This window comes from Oncorhynchus kisutch, linkage group LG2, assembly GCF_002021735.2.
Source record: "Oncorhynchus kisutch isolate 150728-3 linkage group LG2, Okis_V2, whole genome shotgun sequence".
In the NCBI taxonomy this organism is placed as follows: domain Eukaryota; kingdom Metazoa; phylum Chordata; class Actinopteri; order Salmoniformes; family Salmonidae; genus Oncorhynchus; species Oncorhynchus kisutch.
In genome coordinates, this window is record NC_034175.2 from 24,271,490 (window position 1) to 24,285,377 (window position 13,888).

Consider the following 13,888-nt stretch of genomic DNA (forward strand, 5'->3'; position numbering starts at 1 on the left):
CAAGATTCAAGTGGTTGACCTACCATTCCAATGACAAAGGACTATCAATCCTGTTCAAAGCTGAATCACCAACTTCCTGTTTTGCTTGTTCCTCTCCTCCCTCGCATATTGTACTGTTAGACTCCTAGCCTCCACTCACAATGCAAATAGTCAGAGATACCATGCAGCTACGCGGAACAGCTGCCGAGGAGTACAGCATTTGTGCTTAATGGATTGTCGCATTTGCGCTCCTTACCGGCAGAGATCCACCGTCGAGCCTCCCTAATTTGTCTTGTTACATTGAGGTTAAACATTTTTATTAGTAGCTCTTTTTTTAATCCTCGGCTGACTTCATTATGTCAAAGCATTTACGGGGCTCCATTTGCTTACGAATGTCTTTAAGGGTGGACGAGGCGACCGCATTAGCGTGGTGTCGCCGTAATATCCTTCCCCTAACCTTCCTCAGATTTGTGTAAGCTTACACAGAAGGTGGGATAATTCAAATAGGTTCTTTGGGGGTTGGGGAAAGACTAAAGTTAACTGTCTTTCTCTGGCATAAGAAAGATGCTGAGAATTGACATATTTTAATATTATGAAATTATGCATAAAGGACAATTACATTACACTACTCCAGCATCATAAAAGGCCCAAGTGACATTTTACAAAATGTAATTTGTACCGAGAGCTGAGCTGTGTGTCGGACATAGATTTCGACAATGGGTCTTTGGTACGAGCACTCGGGAAACACAACAATATAAACATCAACCTTGTGGCCATAGCCAACGCCAGAGAGGAGTGACAGCTGGCATTTGTCAGACACGTTCTTCAACTTACCCTTTCGTCCCAAAACACAAACAGCTGTGTTATGGGGGAAACAAATGCTACCGTGTTTTCTGTCTTTACCTGCCACATTCTGACAGGTGTCTGACACCTACTTTCTCTCACCACTCCTGTTTCTACGAGCAGGCAGGGAGGTGACAACAGCTTTCTTTTGTAATGTACGTCTGAGCTCCAGTTGTTCCTGACGGGCAAGTGTCTTCTAAAACAGTCTCGAACATGGAAATGAGGTAGCTTGTCAGTTAAAGAGGTGGAGAGAGGGAGGGAGAGGGAGTGTGGCTGTGCAGAGGAAGGGAGTGGAGGGGGGACTGTTGCTTTTGACATGTGAAAGAGGGAACAAACTAGGCTATACCATACCTTGCTGCATGAGGGAGCCTACACCGAACCAGAAGCTGTTAAGGAGGGTGAAGTTGTTCTCCACCACATCGGATCCGGGATTGCAGGGATGGGCGTCGTACCATTCGTACGGACTGAACCTACAGGGAGACAGGTGGAGAAGGATATCAGGAACAAAGGCTCCAGTGTACCACAATTTCGGCATAATAGTGTATTGTTACTGTGGGGCTCAGTTAACCCTGACGAGGCATGGGGAAAGAGATAATGTGCATTAGAATTCAATCCCTTTCTCACCAACATCAATATCAATATAGAAATAATGGGTACTCATGTAGCCCGCTATACAGAGAAAAATGAGTTCAAAGGAAAACTATGGCTCAAAACAGTTTAATAATCAATGATATAACTGTGTTCATACTGTAATATGGGGATGGGGGGTAATATAGGGACTTACACAGATCTGATATATTGCTCCCAAGTTTCCCATGTATTATGCATGGGCATACCTATCTTTGTTTCATTTCATACTCTTGGCCAGTAATCCTGTGGCTTTTGGGGTGAACCATAGTAATGCATCTCAAATTGGTTCTAATAAGATGGAACAGAAGCTGTGCTTAATAATACATTCTAGTTCTCTGCATCGAAGGCCTCTCTGCTGGGTATAGCACTCCTGATGTGTCCTTGAGCCGAGCACTTAACCTGAATTTCGCCTGACAAAACCACCCATGAAGCGTTAGCCTACAGTGTCCCTAAAGATCTGTGCAACTGTGGGCACAAATTACGGGGTGCAAAAGGAGACATATTTTTTTATGGCTTTTTACCCACTATACAAACAAAAGACAAGCTGTAAAGATGTCCACTTTTATTGTTTTCAGTAACTTGATTGTTAGTGGTGCATTTGACATAGCATTTGTCAGTTGTGTTGACGTGCTCTTATGTGTCCTTGACGATAGCTGTCTGTCAAACCTGTTCAAATCAAAAAGTTTGCCGTACCCTTATATATCTCTGTAGATATCTAACTGTACACAAAAATACCACTTTCAGGACGACAGATATTGAAATGTCAATTTAGGATAGAACGAGGCATGCAACGCTGAAAATGTAGTAGTATAAAACCTGCGAAGCCCATGGTTCCACGTACACTGCCATTTAGTGTAACATCTTCTCAAAGTGCTCCACACCATAAATCCTTTAATGTACATGAAACAGTCACTTTTAAAGGCAGCTGGAGAGATAAAACATGCTAAATGTCAGTGCTTTCCCTTCCTGAAATTAATTTTGAAAATGTTTTCAAATACGATCTGATTTATTCAGGGTGTTTTGCTGTCAGAGGAGAGGAGAAGAAGAGGAGGCTTAGATCCTTCGAAGCCAGATAGAAGCAGCACATTTTAAGAAGAGATGCTATCTACTGGCTTTCATGAACGTTAGCCAATGAGTGGAGAAAATAAGGTAACTCTTTATTTGGAAAGTCTATAGAGCATCTACAAATGGACTATCAGTAACATTTCAAACTTCATATCTACTAACCCTAGCACTAACCGTAATCTTAACCCTTACCCTTATTCTGAACCTAACCCTAACCGTATCAAGCAGTTGCTATCAACAGATAGTTGATAGCATGATGCTCTACAGATAGACTATCCGGATTATCCAAATGAAGTATGACCGAAAATGGTCCTGAAAATAGTCTATTCAAAAAGAAGAGAATAAATCAAGACCTTAAGTTAGATGTCAAACGCTAATAACATTTCTAAGTGAGAATCATATATATATAGTGTCAATAAAGTGTCTTCTAAAACATTTGTTCATTTAATGGAATACATAGCTCAGGAGACTGGTTTGCATCTCCATGTTCCTCCATTTAATGGGGAAGGTGTTTCAAGATGGCGGCGTCCATACACTAAATACAAATGAGTTGTTTACCAAATTCGCTATGTTGTACATTGCTCTATGTTACAATTATTTTGTATCGTCATTAGCACAGTATGTACAGTATACATGAACACAATTTAAGCAGACAATTTGAAAAACCCCAAAAAGTAGATTGTGCTGATTTATTGGCGCATTGAACCATGTCACGCACTGTAGTTTGAAAACTCAATGGATAGTGGTAAAACCATGACGTCATATCTGAATTCCGAAATCTTTATACACCTTCGCCATTAGTGTCGTTTTCATTAAATCTGGTCACACTCGAATGATGCAAAAATCCCCCCCCCAAAAACAATCTCTCCTCTAAATAGTATGAATGAGAATCAGAAAGCAAACCCTCGCCTCTCCCTCATTCTAGACAGACATAGCAGAAGCACCTGAAGCGGTAACTCAAAGAAATTGAAACTTGGCCAGTGTGTTGCTATTTGAAAAGATAAGGATGACCGGGGGAAAAACTCCATTATTACACTCTTTCTAGAGCGTAAGTTCTTACATTGGCATGGTATAGAAGTCGTATTTTTGTCATCTGTATTCCACTGCCAATTTTTATCTTATGGAATTTCAAAGATACATTTTCCCTGGACAGTGTAATGCAGCATTGAAGCTTGTGATGATTTCTACCCCCCCCCTAGTTACATCCTTAAAGTGATCCCAGGTTATAAGAGCACTGATAAGGCAAGTGCAAATACCGGGCACTGCTCAATGTTTTCTCTCTATCGTACTTAGAAAATGGTTGCTTGTGATTTATTTTCTCTTTTCATACTTCTGTAAGCACTCAAGTAGATTTCCCATATTGTTGACCTACGGTCATGGACTCCAAGATGGCTGTGGAAAAACACAAGGCTTAGCGCTTTCATAGTTCTCTTCTCGTGGGTGCCTGCTCAGTGACAAGGATCATGATTGTCCAGAAAAGCTTTTGACTTCAAATTTGTCTGAATTGTTTTTAAACTGTAGACTATTAGTACAGTATGTGTCTACCTGATATTGAGCACATACATTTGCCTCTTTCGTCAAAGCGTTCTGGTTCTTCCAACATCTCAAGCACCCATACATCAAACTGCTATTTGAGCCTTCTTTTGGCTCTAAGCACTTCTGCTCACTTTCTATGCAGGTCTCCAAAGAATGATGCAACAGTCAGAGATGATTTTCTACTTGTACTTACAAAAATAGGGTGCTAAAATGAGCTTGTGTGCTTGTCTCAAGACATAATGGGAGAGGGTTGAGGAGCGCAGCTGGCTCCTCTCAGAACCCCAAGCCCCTTCAAAAGAACTTCCTCAAGCACCACTCCGCATTTGGAGGCACCAGGAAGTGGTGAGAAGCAGTGACAATGACCACAGAAGGCGAGCAGGATGCCTGCAAGTGGCACATGGGTTCTTTTCTTTCTCTCTTATGTAAATAATTCCGTAGAAGGTCTCAGGAACACATTTGGAACATAAAGGGAAATACTGAAAAAATCTGAGATACCCTGATCTCAATCAATACTAATTTCAACTTTCAATGATTTGTGGGGAATGTGGAAAAGATAACAAGCACAGGTAAATGTCATGAGAGACATTTTTTATTTTTATTATCAAATTTCTTTCTCCAGGTATCGGCAGGTATTTATTTTTATACATTTGAAAGACGAAAGTTGTTCGAAGAAGCATTACAACTGCAGATAAATTATACACGAAATGCTTTGAATTGGAGAGTATAACTTCGCTGGTGGTTTGCTACTCTCATCTCTTTCTTCCACTGCTGGGCTCCACAGAGAGCCCACGCTGACATAACTGCCTTGATCACTACCCACCAGCTCACACAAAATGTAGAACTTGTACCAATTGAACATGGACCTACCGCTGAGCCGAGACCTTCTCTTACCCCCAACTGATGGAATTACTTGAGACCATCATTGACTGACTCAGTTCTGCAGAGATTCAGATTGGCCAGCCTCAATTTGTGCACTATATCCTTCCAGATAAAACATTTCCACATCGCTGCAACAATACACAGTTGGGGGCATTAAAACGTTAGGTTGCGCCTTGGTTTTGGCATGTTCAACATGGTGCTCCCCTAGTGAGAGACAGTGTTGTCACAAATAATTGTTTAACTAACTTTTTTGTGCCTGCAACTTAGCCCCTAAAAGTAGAATAAACAAAAATATATCACTCAATAAAATTCAATGAACACAAACACACACACAGACAGGCAGAACATGAAGTAGCCAAGAAAAGTCTGGGACTCACCTGGCGATGACGAAGAGAACACAGCTTACGCCTAGGTAGGCCAGCAGGATGTAGACCCAGATGTCAGGGGTCATGGGGTTGAGGAAGGAGAAGAAGCCGTTGTTGGTGGTGTTGGGCTTGCGGTACAGGATGCTGATGCCCATGCTCATGAAGGGCTTAGAGAAGTCCACGACCTTCTCACGCAGGTAGGTAATGGTAAGAGGGGCCACAGCCAAGTCGGCTCTCTGTAGGGGAGACAAGAGAAGGGACGATCAGTCAAACGATGAGACCCTTTCACTAGCTTTATTACCTTTGTTACCGCAAAGCCATAAGACTGCTGAACAGTTAATTAAATGGCTATTCGGATTGTCTGCTTTCACCCCCTACCTACAGTACATGTACATAGCGTTTCAATCAATCACCTAACCAAACCGACATGTACATATTACCTCAATCAATCACCCAACTACCTCGTACTCCAGTACACTGACGCTGTACCGGTAATCCTTGTACGTAGCCTGTATATAGACTCATTATTGTTATTTTAGTGTTATTTTATTTGTATCTATTTGTTAATTTTCTTACTTTTTAACTGCATTATTGGGACTCGTAAGTAAGCTTTTCACTGTAAAGTCTACACTTATTGTATTGATTTGATTTGAGCTTCTTTTGCTGGTACTTTCATATTTTTCCAGTTTGAGGAAAAATGAAGTACATTACATTGGTAGTTTCATAACAAATATGAAGTCCTGTAACATATGACATCATGTCATAAAATCAAAGTTCTATTGAACTTCACATCAAAGTAATTTTGCAGAGATCACATGTTGCCCCCTCCCTCCAATTATTCGGCAATCAATTTTTTACATAAGAAATGACAAACACCTTCTCTAATGAATCACAAGAAACAAGGGCCATTCCCACGTGCCTTCCCACCAGCTTCTCCCCATGCCTCCACTATCTGGAGCCTGGTGCCTTCTGACTAGGCTAACATAGCGCTCTGAGATTCTGCCCTGGCAGGGTCTGAAGGTGAACGTTGCGGCCCATGATTTTGCGTCTGGCTGCATATTCAGAAGGTTACCATTTACATTGCCTCCCCCCACACCTCAAACACGTCAGGGTTGGACAGGAGATTAATGAAACCAGATGCTTGGTTCACGCTTGGATAGCTCCCTTCCTCGGAAACTAAGGAAACTCACAAAGGGGTTTGGGCCAATCTCTTTTTCTTCCTTTTTGAGTGGTGGCATAGCAACAAAGCTCAGTGTGGTAGCACCAGAACATCCCTGATGGAGATCAGTTAAATTAGGTATTGGTGTGTACATTGTAAAAAGTGTGGAGGATGTCTAGTCCTGCAGATCATATGAAGGTCGGAATTACCAGAACCCTGCTCCCTGTAAGCTCAGAAGCATTCCAAGAAAGTGCTCAAAAGTATTCCAAGAAACAAATGTAGTTGATTTGTACTACCCAACCAACACTTTTATTCGGACAATGAATTGCCCCCCCCCCCCCCCCAAATGTGTAATTTGTAATGTATGGACAAGGCTGACAATGCATTTCATCAACCCCCTTCATTTCTTAGCTTAGCTGACATTACAATGTAGAGCAATAACCTCTAAAATGTGAGAAAAAAAATGATTTTTTTGGTGTTAAGAAAGTAACTCATGGGCATTTGTTTTGCTGTCGCTACAACATAGTTCAGTCACTCCCCCCTTCCAAAAAAATGACTAATTACTACTCTAACATTCAGATCAGTCAATGGGGGTCAGTATAAGAAAATAGTCGAACTCCGTGTGTGACCGTTTGGATGATACCTGTGCCTGTAGCTAACACTGTGGTGGCTAAACACAAGAAAGCCTAACAAAGAGAGACAGTGTGGGCACAGCCAATCTGTCATGTGGTGCAATCCACTGTGCCCTCATTAAACATTTACGTTTACAACACACACCCGCTTCTTCTGTTCTCTGCCGTCGACCTCCACTTTTCAAGCTAGCTGCCACTCAACTGGAAAAACGAGCAGCAGGTGATCCCAGCCAATCTCAGCCATCCCTATGGTGGGCTAATATATACGCTGCACGGCTATTTTCTGCTTAGACACGTATTGCGGAGCACACGCGTGATAACCTAATAGTACCCTGCTGAGTGCCACATGGCTCTGTGTTATCTGTGGGCGCGCAGATGGTATTGTAAGCTTAGAGATGTGCTACCTCCATACTGCCACACCTGAGAACATTCTGTAGGATTCATACAATTACACCAACACTACCGGTCAAAGATTTAGAACACCCACTCATTCAAGGTTTATTTTTTATTTTTTACTATTTTCTACATTGTAGAATAATAGTGAAGACATCACAACGATGAAATAACACATATGGAATCATATAGTAACCAAAAACGTGTTAAACAAATATATATTTTATATTTGAGATGCTTCAAATATCCACTCTTTGCCTTGATGACAGCTTTTCAAACTCTTGGCATTCTCTCAACAAGCTTCACCTGGAGTTCACACATATGCTGAGCACTTGTTGGCTTCTTTTCCTTCACTCTGTGGTCCGACTCATCCCAAACCATCTCAATTTGGTTGAGGTCGGGGGACTGTGGAGGCCAGGCCCCACTAATCCCAAACCAGATGGGATAGCGTATCGCTGCATAATTCTGTGGTAGCCATGCTGGTTAAGTGTACCTTGAATCCTAAATAAATCACAGACAGTGTCACCAGAAATGTACCCCCCACACCATAGCACCTCCTCCTCCATGCTTTACGGTGGGAAATACACATGCAGAGATCATCCGTTCACCTACACCACATCTCAAAAGACACGGCGGGCACTTGGAACCAAAAATCTCAAATTTGGACTCCAGACCAAAAGACACATTTCCACCGTTCGAATGTCTATTGCTCGTGTTTCTCGGCCCAAGCAAGTCTCTTCTTAAGTACTGGTTTCTTCGCAGCAATTCGACCATGATTCACACAGTCTCCCCTGCTTGAACTCTGTGAAGCATTTTTTGGACTGCAATTTCTGAGGCTGGTAACTCAAATGAACTTATCCTCTGCAGCAGAGGCAACTCTGGCAGACTAATATAATGTGATGCCTAAGACACATTTTTACTTGCAGTCATTAGTGGCCATTAGAATCTATGTTCCTTCTTCCTTTTTTGTTGGAATAAAACAGGATATAATGAGGACTACATGAAATATGTCTTGCATGTAATGGACATTAAAAAAGGGACTGGTCTTGCGATATATTTAGGTTGTTTGCTCTTCTTTTCTTTTTAAATTATTATTATTTATTTTTTTACAAACAATTGAATCCAATGAACTGAGCAGGCTGGGCTGACATGCTTATAGCCTTGGAAGGACTTTCAAATATGAGCATGCATGTATAAGATTGTGCTGTTATTATTGTTACAATAAAAATTTTCTGACTGTTTTCCATGTTATTTGGTTAGGCATCCTCATAGATAATGATATTTCCCTCTGGCCAATGTCGATCAGCGGCCAAGGGTTTGCCTTAGGACGCAAAGGTGCGTCATGAGTCAGGGAGATGGTCTGATGGTCTTAGTGACAACAGTCCTAGATATGGGGGGGAGGTTTTAGTGGGTGGAATATTAGGACAATTGGAGGTTTACAAAGTTGCAGCTACAGTATGTTTAACAGTGGAAATTATTATGGCACCACTATATGGACACTTAATCATCATGTTGCTTTATAATGGTAAGGTTACAAACATTGGTTGTGGTAAGTATGATTTAAACTTGGGTATCATTATGGTAAGTGGGGAAATAAGTATAGCAATTTATAATTGTAATGGCTTATCAGATCATTAAAAAAAGAAGATCCATTTTTACATGGCTAAAAGAGAAATAATATAATATCTATTGTTTACAGGAAACTCATTCTACAAATATAGATGAGGTTGGGTGGAAAAAGGACTGGGAGGGAGAAATATATTTGTGTCATGGTCAAAGAATCTCAAAAGGTGTGATTATACTAATTAACCTGTTGTGACTCTAGGGGCAGTATTTTCATTTTTGGAAAAATAATGTTCCCGTAGTAAACAGGATATTTTGTCAGGACAAGATGCTAGAATATGCATATAAATGACATCTCAGGGTAGAAAACACTCTAAAGTTTCCAAAACTGTAAAAATATTGTCTGTGAGTATAACAGAACTGATGTTGCAGGCGAAAGCCTGAGAAAAATCCAATCCGGAAGTGCCTCATGTTTTGAAAGCGCTGCGTTCCAATGCGTCCCTATTGAGCAGTGAATGGGCTATCAACCAGATTACTCTTTCTCCGTATTCCCGAAGGTGTCTACAGCATTGTGACGTAGTTTTACGCATTTATGTTGAAGAATACTCGTAAGCGGCTACATTGCGCAAGTGGTCACCTGATGGCTCCCAGAGAGATTCTCACGTAAAATACAGAGGTAGCCATTATTCCAATCGGTCCTACTGAAAAACTAATAGATATTTGAAAAACACCTTGAGGATTGATTTATTAACAACGTTTGCCATGCTTCTGTCGATATTATGGAGCTAATTTGGAATATTTTTCGGCGTTTTCGTGACTGCAAAAAAAGTCCAAAATAAGTGGGCATATCGACTCAATCCAAACTTACAACCAACTGATTGCAGCACTACCACAATAATGGAGGCAGAAACTGGAAAATGGAGAAGGTTGGCTAAAAGGAACTGGCATAAATAGAAAAATATACCAGTTTCAGGACAAACATGCTGACAGCTGCACCATACAGGTTGCAAAATAAACAGCACATGGTTTAACTTCTTCGATCTTTTAATTTTTGGATTATAAAACGTTCCCGTTTTAAACAAGATATTTTGTCACTAAAAGATGCTCGACTATGCATATAATTGACAGCTTTGGAAAGAAAACACTCTGACGTTTCCAAAACTGCAAAGATATTATCTGTGAGTGCCACAGAACTGATGCTACAGGCGAAACCAAGATGAAATTTCAAACAGGAAATGCCCCAGTTTTTTCTTAGCCAAACGTGATGAACAAAACGGAGCGATTTTTCCTACACAAATAATATTTTTGGAAAAACTGCAAATTTGCTATCTAACTGAGAGTCTCCTCATTGAAAACATCCGAAGTTCTTCAAAGGTAAATTATTTTATTTGAATGCTTTTCTTGTTTTTGTGAAAATACATAGCTTGTAGGTTAAAAAATTCATGTATGATTAGAAAGATTCATAAATTTAGTTAAACATCACAGCACAATTAAAAAAATATATGGCACATGGAAACCAAACAAGAGCGGTTTATGGTGATAGGTGGGATGGGCTGAGAGTGGCTGAGGGTTGGGATTAAAGAGTTTGTTTGGTAATGTATCGTTGTTATATACATTTTTATATATTTTTATTTTATTTAACCAGTTAGGCCAGTTGAGAACAAGTTCTCATTTACAACTGCGACCTCGCCAAGATAAAGCAAATCAGTGCGACACAAACAACAACAGAGTTACACATGGAATAAACAAACGTACAACACAATAGAAAAATAAAGTCTATATGCATTGTGTGCAAATGGAGTGAGGAGGTAAGGCAATAAATAGGCCATAGTAGCGAAGTAATTACAATTCAGCAAATTAACACTGGAGTGATAGATGTGCAGATGATGATGTGCAAAAGAGCAAAAAGGTAAATAAAAACAATATGGGGATGAGGTAGGTAGATTGGATGGGCTATTTACAGATTGGCTGTGTACAGCTGCAGTGATCGGTTAGCTGCTCAGATAGCTAATGTTTAAAGTTAGTGAGGGAGATAAGTCTCCAACTTCAGCGATTTTTGCAATTCGTTCCAGTCATTGGCAGCAGAGAATTGAAAGGAAGGGCGGCCAAACGAGGTGTTGGCTTTGGGGATGATGAGTGAGATATACCTAATGGAGCGCATGCTACGGGTGGGTGTTGTTATCGTGACCAGTGAGCTGAGATAAGGCGGAGCTTTACCTAGCAAAGACTTATAGATGACCTGGAGCCAGTGGGTCTGGCAACAAATATGCAGCGAGGGCCAGCCGACGAGAGCATACAGGTCGCAGTGGTGGGTGGTATATGAGGCTTTGGTGACAAAACGGATAGACACTGTGATAGACTGCATCCAGTGTGCTGAGTAGAGAGTTGGAGGCTATTTTGTAAATTACATCGCCGAAGTCAAGGACCGGTAGGATAGTCAGTTTGGCGGCATGAATGAAGGAGGCTTTGTTGCGAAATAGGAAGCCGATTCTAGATTTAATTTTGTATTGGAGATATAAATGAGTCTGGAAGGAGGGTTTACAGTCTAGCCAGACACCCAGATATTTGTAGTTGTCTACATATTCTAAGTCAAAACCGTCCAGAGTAGTGACGCTAGTCGGGTGGGCGGGTGCGGGCAGGGATCGGTTAAAAAGCATCCATTTAGTTTTACTAGCATTTAAAAGCAGTTGGAGGCCACGGAAGGAGTGTTGTATGGCATTGAAGCTTGTTTGGAGGTTTGTTAACACAGTGACCAAAGAAGGGCCAGACGTATACAGAATGGTGTTGTCTGCGTAGAGGTGGATTTGGGAATCACCCGCAGCAAGAGCGACATCGTTGATATATATACAGAGAAAGGAGTCAGCCCAAGAATTGAACCCTGTGGTACCCCCATAGAGACTGCCAGAGGTCCGGACAACAACCCCCCCGATTTGACACACAACTCTATCTGAGAAGTAGTTGGTGAACCAGGCAAGGCAGTCATTTGAGAAACCAAGGCTGTTGAGGCTGTCGCTAAGAATACGTGAATGACAGAGTCGAAAGCCTTGGCCATGTCGATGAAGACGGCTGCACAGTACTGTCTTTTATCGATGGCGGTTATGATATCGTTTAGTACCTTGAGCTTGGCTGAGGTGCACCCGTGACCAGCTCGGAAACCGGATTGCACAGCGGAGAAGGTACAGTGGGATTCGAAATGGTCAGTGATCTGTTTATTAACCTCTCTGGGATATGTGGGACGCTAGCGTCCAACCTGGCCAAAAGCCAGGGAAAATGCAGAGTGCCCAAATTCAAATAAATTACTATAAAAATTACTTTTGTAATACAACTACAAATACTTTTGTAATACAATACAAATAATCGATAAAATTGAAGACGGGATGATCTGTTTTCAATACAGGAGGAGAACAAACTGTAGCTAGCTTTCTGGTCGCACGCCTCTATCTAACAGTACACTTCAAGTGACCCTCATTCAAGATGGGCGTACTTTTTCATTACACAAAGGAATAACCTCAACCAATTTCTAAAGACTGTTGATATCCAGTGGAAGTGATATGAACTGCAAGAAGGTCCCTTAGAAATCTGGATTCCCAATGAAAACCATTGAAAAGAGAGTGACCTCAAAAAAAAAACATTTGAATGGTTTGTCCTTGGGGTTTCGCCTGCTAAATATGTTCTGTTATACTCACAGACATGATTCAAACAGAAACGTCTGAGTGTTTTCTACCCAAATCCACTAATAATGTGCATATCTTATCTCTGGGGATGAGTAGCAGGCAGTTGAATTTGGGCATGCATTTCATCCGGATGCGAAAATACTGCCCCGTCACCAAGAAGTTGGGGCGGCAGGGTAGCCTAGTGGTTAGAGCATTGGGCTAGTAACCGGAAGATTGCAAGTTCAAATCCCCGAGCTGACAAGGTACAAATCTGTCGTTCTGCCCCTGAACAGGCAGTTAACCCACTGTTCCTAGGCTGTCATTGAAAATAAGAATTTGTTCTTAACTGACTTGCCTAGTTAAATAAAGATAAAAAGTTAACCTGGCTTTTGAAGACTTTAGAAAGGCAGGGCAGGATGGATATAGGTCTGTAACAGTTTGAGTCTAGAGTGTCACCCCCTTTGAAGAGGGGGATGACCGCGGAAACTTCAGGGATCTCGGACGATACGAAAGAGAGGTTGAACAGACTGGTAGTAGGGGTTGCAACAATGAATTTTAGAAAGAGAGGGTCCAGATTGTCTATCCCAGGTGATTTGTACGGGTTCAGATTTTGCAGCTCTTTCAGAACATCTGCTATCTGGATTTGTGTGAAGTAGAAGCTGTGGAGGCTTGGCAAGTAGCTGCGGGATTTGCAGAGCTGTTGGCTGGGATTGGGGGTACCATGTATGTAAAATGTATATGTAAAAGGTAAAAGGTCAAATGTATGTAGCAAAAAAAGCTGTAAAAAAATGTAAAAATGAAAAACTATGGATCTTTCATTCCTCTTGTCACAACACTACTGATTGGCTCAATGCATTAAGAAGTGAAAAAAATCCACAAATTCACTTTTAAGGTGGCACACCTGGTAATTGAAATGCATTCCAGGTGACTACTTCAGGAAGCTGCTTGAGAGAATGTCAAGAGTGTGCAAAGCTGTCATCAAGGCAAAAGGTGGCAGTTTGAAGAATCTCAAATATATATTTTGATTTCTTTAACACTTTTTTGGTTAGTACATGATTCCATATGTTATTTCATAGTTTTGATGTCTTCACTATTATACTATAATGTAGAAAATAGTCAAATAAAGAAAACCCCTTGAATGAGTAGGTGTTCTAAAATCTTTGACCGGTAGATTAGATCCACACTCCCAGC

General features: G+C 41.1%; 1 protein-coding gene across 1 annotated transcript in view; it reads right to left on the reverse strand.

Moving 5' to 3' along the window:
* LOC109903858 (glutamate receptor ionotropic, kainate 3-like) overlaps positions 1-13,888 on the reverse strand; it is a 122,735-nt gene that overhangs the window by 17,119 nt on the left and 91,728 nt on the right. The window contains exons 11-12 of the mRNA XM_031791476.1: positions 5,310-5,533; positions 1,174-1,292 (exon numbers count right to left, since the gene is read on the reverse strand). Coding sequence (XP_031647336.1) covers positions 1,174-1,292; positions 5,310-5,533 — 343 coding nt within the window. The remainder of the gene's footprint in view (positions 1-1,173; positions 1,293-5,309; positions 5,534-13,888) is intronic.